Consider the following 9867-nt stretch of genomic DNA (forward strand, 5'->3'; position numbering starts at 1 on the left):
GAAGTCTTAATCCCAGCACTACTATGACAGACACGTACCACAACAGTCAGAACCATACTGTCTCTGTTATAAAACCAACCTAAAAAGCAGAACATTCTGTAGTTTCATTTTCTTTCCACAGAGGACATTTCTGTATCTACAGCACACCAAAATTTCTATACCACCACTGACACATTTAACATCAGAAGACAGTTTTAGTAGCAAATTGGGTCTTCATTGATTTCATTTTATTAAAACAGTGTTGCTGCTACATTCTGTCTTCAGTCATGAGGAAGTGACAGAAAAACCTGAGCACTGGGGAAATGTGGTAGCTGTATTTAACAAGTGAGGGATCAACTGGAGTTATTACAACGAATAATTTCAAGTATGACAACTGTGAAGAAAAGACGAAAAGCAGGGAAACAGAATTTTTCCTCAGAATAACTTTAAGTAATTTCTTTTCCTATCCTAATAGCTTGCATATTGTGTGCATGTTTAGACTGTAAATTATAACTCTGAATTAACCTTCTTGTTTTCCATTCTTTGGTTATTTGCCTTTTCCAGCATCAGCTTTTTCCAGAAATTCACCTTCTCTTCTTTCAACTTCCTGGCTTTCTTTTGTTTTAGATTTATCTGCAAGTATTCTTCATTTAGGTTGTAAGATGGCCATTCAACCAAACCCTCTCCATTAGGATTTCTGTAAACAATAAGAAAGAAAGAAAGAAAGAGTGAATGCCCTTTTCAGGCACAGGGAAGTTCAATCCCAGAAGTCAGCATAGAGCACTAATGTCTCATGCCTCTCATGATTCTTACCCATTTCGAGCAAAGTTAGCCCAGTACTTCATCAGAGTTCTACTGAGGTTCTTTTCTTCCTCTGTAACTTCACCTGAAAGGCAAAATACAAAGTTATTATGTGTGGCAAAATCAAGACATTACTACTACAGGAGCAGCATTTCTGTCTGTGAAAATGCTACAACAACTTCTCAATTGCAACAGAGACACGACACCTGCAAAACGTCAGTAATGCAGCATCACGAGATTTCAGCTCTTCCTGAGTGACATAATTATCCTTATTCTACAATCAGGGAATTTGGGAACAAGGAAACAAGAGGATGTGCCTGTAGCTTTCCCAGAAACCGGAAGCAGAACCAAAAAAACCCCCATGTGTTCTGCCAGTACAACTCAAGAAATGGGCCACATGGTTTAGCTTCCTGGATCTCATTCCAGCTTTGTGGGACTGAAATCCTCCCTATTATTCAGAGCATGATGAGGCAAAGATTTCTTCATTCTGATATGAGGTGATGTCATTTCTCAGCACTTCAAGAATATTCATTTATATCCAGTGACACACAAGCCCACTGTATCACCAGGGGAAAATAATTGCAGTGTGTTATTAATTATAAGTGCATCTCCACACATTAAGAAAAATATTTGTCATCTTATTGCCCTCGGTAAATTCAGGCAAATAGGAAATGAACTGTACAGTGTTTCCTAGTGTAGCAAGTATGTAAGTAAAAAAATAAATATAAAATATAAGCAAATCAAAAGGCTCTAGTAACAGATTAACAAAGGGTTTTACAACATAGCTGGATTGTTCCAAAGTTCAATAGAGTAAAAGGAAGGACTTTCAATTATGTAAACTTTGAAACAGACTATGAACTACCGTTCAAATGGCAAAAATAACAGCAGAAAAAATTGTGAATTCACTTAAAATAAGTAGAATTTCTGTGTTTCTCTGTCAAAATAAGATCTGTCCTAATTGGTTTCATGGGAAAGAAAATACACCATCCTGAGTATTATTGTTTTAGGCATATATAATTAAAGCATATTGCTGGATTCACAATATTCCTTAGGATGTGGCATCGTGTATCTTAACTGTTCAGTGATTGGCAAATTCATTTGGAATGGATCAATGTGGGATTCTGCCTGAAGGAACTTCCCAAATCTCATGAGAATGTTAGGACTACACCCTTAATCCTCCTGCAGTGGACTGGTTCCATTTTGAATAAAATGCTTATGTATTAATTGAGTCATGGGGAAAAATAGTCTTTAATCTAAGCATTAGATCTTCCTGCAGAAAATGAAACACTGCAGTCCCAAGCTTTGCTCTGAACACAACTGGAACAGTATCTGCAAAAGAGACCAAGTCCCCCATTCCCTGGAGCCTGACAGCCCCTGGGATTTCCTGGGAAGGAGGAGACACTACCTTGAACTCCTCAGGAAAAGAAGATATCTAGATTTCCTGCTGCCCAAGCACTCTGCCAATCCCCTTCAAGCTTAATTGATCTTTCCTTCAGTTTATTTTTCAGCCAAAGCTATTTGGCAAATTCATGCACAATGCTGGTCTAATGGCAGTGAGTTTTTTAGCAAATGTCCTATTGGCTAAATTGTTAACAATATGTACAACTTACTGTGCTTCAGAATGAGCAAACTGTACCTGACAGATTGGGGAAGACAAATAGTGTAAAACAAATTCTACAGGAGAAAGGGTCATGCTTTGGTCTCACTGTTAATAGAGGTACTTTAGTCTGATTAAAATATGTAATAATGCCAGTTACAAAACTAATTTCTATGTAAACATTTATGACTATTTCTTACTGCACAGCTGAATTTCTCCTGCCAGAAAGGGTCCTCCAAAGACAAAGCCAACTTCATCCCCGTGGTCAGCCTTCACATACTCTGGTTTGCTGTCCCAGTATGAACTGGGGCGGTGCTGAAACTCAAAGAAGTAGGTAGGGGCTCCAGACTCTAGAAAATGTAACATTTAGAGAGTTAAAGAGATGCATAAAGTACAGTTGACATCAGCTGTTTAAAATACCACTTTAAACATGCCCAAAGCTTTATACTGGCCACATTTCTAATGTAATGTCACATTCAAATATGTACATTTTTAATTCAAAATTAAAAACTCACAAAAAAAAAAAAAAGTCGACGCTCACCACAGGAAAACTTACAGAAACCACAATAACACCAAATTATTTCCAGTTCTGGGTATCTTGGCAGGGTTTGTTAAGATTTTTTGAAATCTCCAGACCACAGAGCTGCTGACTTCTGAAGTAGCTGTGGGCCAAAGGGCAAAGGTTGCTTTGATATATTTTAATTTTTAAGCCTGTGTAGTTCAGTTAGCAAATATTTATCTGTGTTATCACGCTCTAGTCTCAATATATTGTGATTATGAGCACAGTGCAAGACACTAGGACAAAGATGAAGGACCACACACAACCCTGCAGACCTATATCATTCTTCATCCTCAAGTTCCCAGTAGGAATCTCAAGATGGGTTGCCTACACATGACAGGATTTGTGTCTACATCATTTGATGCAACATATAGTAAGAGGTTTGAATATCCTCCTGCTGCTCATTAGCTTACCCCTGTGATAACTCAGGGCTTTAATGGCTGGCATGACAAATGCCATATCCCCCAGCAAGTCCAGAAACCCGGCCCGTAGCTCAGCAGGATCCTCTGTGTCTCCTACATATTCATCTACTATCCTGGGCAGAAAATCTGATGGTAAATCCTAAGAGACAAAAGGGAAACAGGAAAACAAACAGACAAATCATCACTGTCTCTATTAGCAGCTAAAAATGTCATTTTTTTAACTTCAGAGATTCTGCAAGGGCACAAAGGTTCAGGGTAGCTCCCATGTTGATGGGAAATAAAACCTATTCAGACTTTTTGGGAGGAAAAAAACCCCCAACACCAACATAAAAAAACAAACAAAACCAAAAACCAACAACAAAAAACAAAAACACCCCCAACCCCCCAAACCAAACTAAACAAAACCAACCAAACCAAAATAAACAAACAAAAACAAAAAAACCACCCTAACCCCCCCACTACCTCAGGTCAAATTTGCACCAGATTTATACAGGTTTAAAACTCTACAGGATTCAAAGATCCAGCAGTTTTTCCTGATAATACCTCTGGCTTCTGTTTTCTTCAGGAGAAAAGAGATGGGAACAACAAAAGTAAATTCTCTGAGACCTTGAAAGATTTATGGACTATTAGACTACAGGGCAAGACCAGCTGGATCTCAGAACACAGTGTAGGTTTTTAGTGTTAGAATTTGCTGCTTGGAAGACACACTTTAGGAGTGCAAAGTAACTCCTTTAAAAGCTGCTTTTCATTTCATGTAAACACATTGAAAAATCCTGCCTTGAAACAAACCCATCAACCAGATTAGCCATGAGACACCTGAGCATTAGGGACACTATTACAGTAATCCTACATACAAATAGGTAAGATAAAAATGTTGCTTCAGAAATCTAGAAAGGACAACATTTCCCCATATCCTGGGCCTGACTCAATCCTATTTCTGGGTAACACCCCAGTCCTGTCTTTGCTGGGACTCTCCCCAAAGCATAACATGACCTCAACTCTTAGCAACATTATAACTCAAATCTGTTTTATGCTTGAAAAAGAAAATTCACTTCTCAAATTAAATCAGTGCAACAGTACTTACCACCATTGGTAGAAAAAACTCTAAAGTTGAAGTAATTGATTTTTTATCTCCTATTTCCCTCAAACCTGGTATTTTTGATTGCTGCACGGGAAAAAAAAAGAATGTTATTAGCACCATTCAACTTCATTATTTTTAACATTGGAACTACATTATTCCACTTTACTCTTACTACTGGTGTTTATTTTTTGAAGCATCATAGGCCAAAGTGCAGCACAATGGAGCAGTTGCCTGGAAAAGCCTGTATTTACTGCAGCAAATGTTTCCTTGGTGAAGGTTTCTACATAAACCACTCATGCTAAGCAGTTTATCCTTAAATCAACAGACATTAAGAAACTTGTAAGACTAGAAAGAATTAGGGCAGAATTGAAGCAAAAAGTTTCTTCTGTCTCACAGGGTTATTGGAGATCTTAAAACTCATTGGCAGCCTCTGTGTCTGGTTCAATTGTTTGAGCCCTTTGAAACAAAGGCACTGCTGCTCCTCTTTCACAGCATTACATAAAACAACTCTTCCGACTGAAAAATAAATGAAAACAGATTTTACACTGTTCTTCTTGGACTCAGTACCAGCACACTCCCAGAGACACAGTTGTTACAGGTTCAGATTAACTACACATAACCTGAATACTTGGGAAATGAAAAAAAAGAGGACAAGAGAGGACACAAATCCATCTCCTGAGCCTTTGTGCACTGACAACAAATTGCTCATTTTTTTGAGTTACCTATTGAGTTCAGGAAAGAATTTCTGCACAGAGAATGGGCTGGATACCTGCACCATCCCCATACTCTGTCCCCAGAGCAGATTTTCAAAGCAAAGCTTTTTGCACAGTAATAATGGCACACAGGGGAAGCTGTGTCACATTTTTACGTCACATTTATCAACCCTGACTTACTGTGCCTTGTGAGGGAAAGGATTTGGTTTATTTCACTTTAAGTAATATGCTCTTGAATGTTGCATTCTTTTCCCTCTCTTTGCCTTGATGAGGGATTAAAATTTTAGGATAAGAAAATACTGTACAGCGTTGATGTTCCAAGGATGCCTGTGGTTCTGGGTCACTACAGAGTTAATGCAAGCAAAGTTTACCTTGTATGTATTTCCAACAATGCAAAGCCTTGTCCTACCAGAGAATACCTTCTCGAGTTGCCTCCACCAGTTAACAAACATTTAAAAAAATTAAGAATAATCATTAAATTACAGATCTGATATTCCAGCCAAATTCATTGTTGGTGACTCCTGTCATAAATGGAACTGCATTAAATTCTTTTCCAGCCAGTATCTCTTCAGGTGACTTGGGAAGAAATACTCCATCCACAACTATGGGCAGAAATGGCACGTCCTGAAGGAGGAGAAAAAGAAATGATCAAATCACTTGTTAATAGTATTCTCAATTCAAGTCATATAAGGTGTCCACATTTAATGTTCCAAGTGCAAAAAAAGGGCTTTAAGAAATTTAAGTGTCTACAGCCACTGTAACATAGATCTAGTTTGGCACAAGAGTATAAAATGCAAGTCTGGTTGGGTCAAGGTATGGAGTAATGTGATGGTTTCCTGATTCTGTGCTGCTTCTAACTGACATTGAAATGTATGTAAGTATATGCTCAAGCCTTGCTCACAACTTTCCAGGTGCTGTGACAGAGAGAAATTATGTGATATTTCAACATTTAGGGGGTACTTTGATGAAAGGTCAGAAAAATCAATTTTGGAACAGACCAACAATGAACTCTGGTCAGAGGCTGAGCAATGCAAGTGCACCATTAAATACTCTGTAACTCTACACAGGGTCTCACCTACCGTGGTGTTGAAGATTATATGGTCTGCTTCCAGCTTCCTTAAGCAGTTTATCAGGGAGAGGGAGCTGCTCGTGTCACACTTAAAGATACTTGCAATTTTCTGAAAATTGTTAGCAAAGACAAGGACTGTTAGCTGTGAGGTGGCCTTGAAGGGATTCATAAACAGAAAATTATTATACACACTACTGTAAATAGTTTTACTTAAGGGCAGATTTAGGTGAGCTTGGCAGATCTTCAAATATTTTATTTTACTAGAAATACAGAAACTACACACAAAGTGAAATCATTCTGGTATACTTCTCTTTCTTGCTATATTTCCATTCCCTGTTCTACAACATACTTTAATCTAGAGAAAATACAAGATTATAGCATAAACCAAATAAGGAAAGAAAACTCAGAAAATCAATTTCTGAGATATTTACATTACCACCTGCTGTTGCAAGAAGAGAAATGAAAAGGTACTTATAGAAAGGAATTTTATTTGAAAGTATTGTTTTGTTTTATATTTAACCACTTTACTTCACATAAAATCTCTCCATAAAAGACCACAGTTCAATGAAAACTGAATGCCTCTTTTGGATTCTTATTAAACTTGCCATAATAAATGTCATAGTTAGTCTACAGGGTACAGTGTGTATAAAAATGGACATTTGTCTTGCTTGGCACGTGGGTAACTGAAAATACCCACATCAGCCCACAGCTATTATAATCACATACCTGTACAATCTATTTCTAACACCAAACAAGATTGAAAATAAACAGGTATGCTGTGAGAACAGACTTGATCAACTTGGCTCCATAATATGCAATGAAATGTTCCCCTTTTTTCTTCTAACCAAATGATCACATATAAACATCCCATTTCAGGTTATAAAGGGTTTAAAATGCAAAAACTCTGAGCCTACCTTAGGATGTATTGAAAGAAGTAAATCTCTACTGGGGGGAAGTAGAATTCCACTCTCTGATATTGCTTTATGAAAGAGACCCTTAGACAAAGGAGATAAAACCTGCCAAGAAGGGAAGAACAAAAAATATTCTACATTAACATCCTTATCCCATAACTTTATGCTTGATTAGACTCTTGGATTCAATGGGGAATTACACATTTTTATTTGCTTACAGGGGAAGTCTCCAGACTTAGCACAATGTGCTGTTAATCTTACTGTCAAAAATAAGGTTAAGCATGAAATGTTGCACTAAATGAGTTTTTGAAGACTTTTTTAAAGACTTTACTTTCTAGTTTATCTTCTGTATGCCTACATGTGCAAAAACGGAGCAAGATCCTGCAGATACACCAAAGAGTGTGACAGATCCTGGATCTCCACCAAAGTGTTCAATATTTCCTTGGATCCACTGAAGAGCTGCTACTTGATCCAAATAAGCCCAGTTCCCACGAGCATGTTCATCACCAGTACTGAAAGAGAAGCATTATAAGCCAAGGAAGAGTAATAATACCAGAATAAAGTAAATTTTGTGCAAAGTTCTGAAACAAATCATGGAGGCTTTCAGGTGAATGTCTCTGGGGGTTACCAGATTGGGAGTATGCATTGCCAGTGGTTTATTTCATCATAGATGTTACAACTTAAGTTTTTGTATTATTCTAAATTGGTAGGAGCTAAGAATTAATTTTATAATTTACATATTTGCAGCTTTCTGAGTAAGAGTTTTTATAAAGTAATTGCTATGAAAGACAGAAAGGCATAAACCAACTTTTCTTAGCTCAGGTTTTATAGAAAAAGAGGCAGCAGACCCCTGTCCTGTGATTTCTGGCTGGCTGGCTGTAGCTCTTAGTCTCACAGAATTTTGCTCTCACTCTGTACCTACACTAGTCCTAGCAGGAGTTCTCAATGAGGACTGCAGGGCACAGAGTGAAATAAGGTTAAAACAACACAGAAATCTCACAGGAGATGTTAGCAAACTGCATCCACTATAACCAGCTTACACATCAAGCAAAATTCACTTGAGCCACAGGAAGAAACTACAGCAAGGAGCTCAGTGAGAGGTTGCTGGGGTTAACCTTCTGCATAGAAAATGGGTGGCTATTACTCAAGTTACTAACAGAGGTCACGGCAGAAAGAGGTCATTAGCTGCTACATGTGCATGAGAAACCATTACATCTCATGTGTTTCCCCAGTTACTTGTCTTTGATCAAACCATTACTTGTTTTGTGTTAAACAGATGGAGACATGCTTAGCAGAAATTTGAGGTGTTGAGAACAAAATTGAGAGGCACCAAAGGCACAACACTACAAATATTCACTAGAAACCATTACAGTGAATAAGAGATAAGATGCACTGAAGTGTCTCACTTAGGAGTACAGATATGGGTAGTATTTGAGACATGCTCTGTGTGACTCGGTGTTAGAAATCAAAATCAGAGGGTAGCTGGCACTGCCCAGGCTCCCCAGGGCAGTGGGCACAGCCCCAAGGCTGCCAGAGCTCCAGGAGGGTTTGGATGATCCTCTGGGGCACAGGGGGACTGTGTTCTGTGGAGGGCCAGGAGTTGCAATCAATGACCCTGATGGGGCCCTTCCAACTGAGAACATTCTGTGTGATTTGGCCCAGGAAGGTGTGTACAGTCCCTGACCCACAGTCACACCTACGCCCCTGACTCATCTCTCCAGTCTGCTCACCCCTACACTGAGGGATCCCTGCCCTCTGCTCTGGATCAGTTTTTGCTTTACACACCAATGGATGGAAGTAGAGGCAAGAACAAACATCCTCTCCAGAACCAAATCAGCCCAACTATGATTTCATAGCAGGCTGCAATCAAATGACAATGCAACTGGGATTTACAGACATTTCTTAAGGCTCTGAAGTCCTGATGTCAGTGAATTATGTATATTGAAACCACTGTAACAGTGGGAAGCTGGTATAGAAGTTCAGCTGATTCAGCAAACAAAACTACCATGCTTTAAACATGACAGGAAGTACTTTGTAAAAAGTGAAATAGGGGATCTTACTTGAAGTATCCAAGGAGTCCAAGTCTGTACTGAATTATTACTACCACAACATTCTCGTAGGCTGACAGTGCTGAACCATCATACCTAGAAGCACCACCAAATATAAAGTTGCCTCCATGGATCCACACCATTACCTTAGGAAAAAAAAAGGGTGAGACACACTTTTATACACTGGTTTGCACATTTCATTTCAAAAAGGAAAACACCATTAGATAATTAAGAATTCCAAAGCACCAAAACACTGAATTTTAGGTTGGTGGGCTTTGAATTTTACATTTTACATACTAATATTATTTCTGCTAGTGCAGCATCACATTTTCAAAAGCAATTAAGACTCTTAGGAGCAATCATTAGGTGCAAACTTTGTACTGCACAAGTTTGTACAATGGTTTACATACAGGTAACTTGTCCTTCTTGCTGGAACCAGCAGGGCTGTAAACATTGAGATACAAACAGTCCTCAGAAGTTCGGAAAGGAATGTGTTTTTCTTTGAAGTTTCTTTCAGCTGTTTTCAACATGGACAGATCTTGAGGACATCTTCCCAAAAGAAAGGAAGCACGATTATTAATAATGAAACTACAACAGCATCAGTGTAATAAGGACAGAGAAAACACTCTTTTGCCCCACAGGCTGAATCCCAATGGGGTGTTTGAACTTTGTGTCACTTATACACAG

The 9867-nt window shown here is 38.5% G+C and overlaps 1 protein-coding gene across 1 annotated transcript; it reads right to left on the minus strand.

The window, feature by feature from the left end:
- Window positions 1–205: 205 nt before the first annotated feature.
- On the minus strand, window positions 206–9745 carry CES2 (carboxylesterase 2). The gene is made up of 11 exons (XM_017832300.1): window positions 9591–9745; window positions 9193–9326; window positions 7491–7644; window positions 7136–7237; window positions 6232–6330; window positions 5636–5776; window positions 4443–4523; window positions 3350–3497; window positions 2578–2727; window positions 793–865; window positions 206–676 (listed from the first exon to the last, which is right to left on the minus strand). Exons 1-11 carry the CDS (start codon window positions 9708–9710, stop codon window positions 487–489), a joined length of 1392 nt encoding a protein of 463 aa, XP_017687789.1. The 5' UTR covers window positions 9711–9745; the 3' UTR covers window positions 206–486.
- Window positions 9746–9867: the final 122 nt, after the last annotated feature.

This window comes from Lepidothrix coronata, unplaced genomic scaffold (genome assembly GCF_001604755.1).
Source record: "Lepidothrix coronata isolate B3197 unplaced genomic scaffold, Lepidothrix_coronata-1.0 Scaffold200, whole genome shotgun sequence".
Taxonomy (NCBI): Eukaryota; Metazoa; Chordata; class Aves; order Passeriformes; family Pipridae; genus Lepidothrix; species Lepidothrix coronata.

What these genes read in the sequence shown, in the direction of transcription:
- CES2 (XM_017832300.1), bottom strand. Translation starts at nt 9,710, where the DNA reads ATGTTGAAAACAGCTGAAAGAAACTTCAAAGAAAAACACATTCCTTTC. An exon ending in TTGGCTGGAATATCAGATCT is followed by an intron (nt 4,524 to 5,635) that starts GTAATTTAATGA and finishes TTTCCCGTGCAG; the next exon opens with CAATCAAAAATACCAGGTTT. An exon ending in AGTTTTTTCTACCAATGGTG is followed by an intron (nt 3,498 to 4,442) that starts GTAAGTACTGTT and finishes TTTGTCTCTTAG; the next exon opens with GATTTACCATCAGATTTTCT.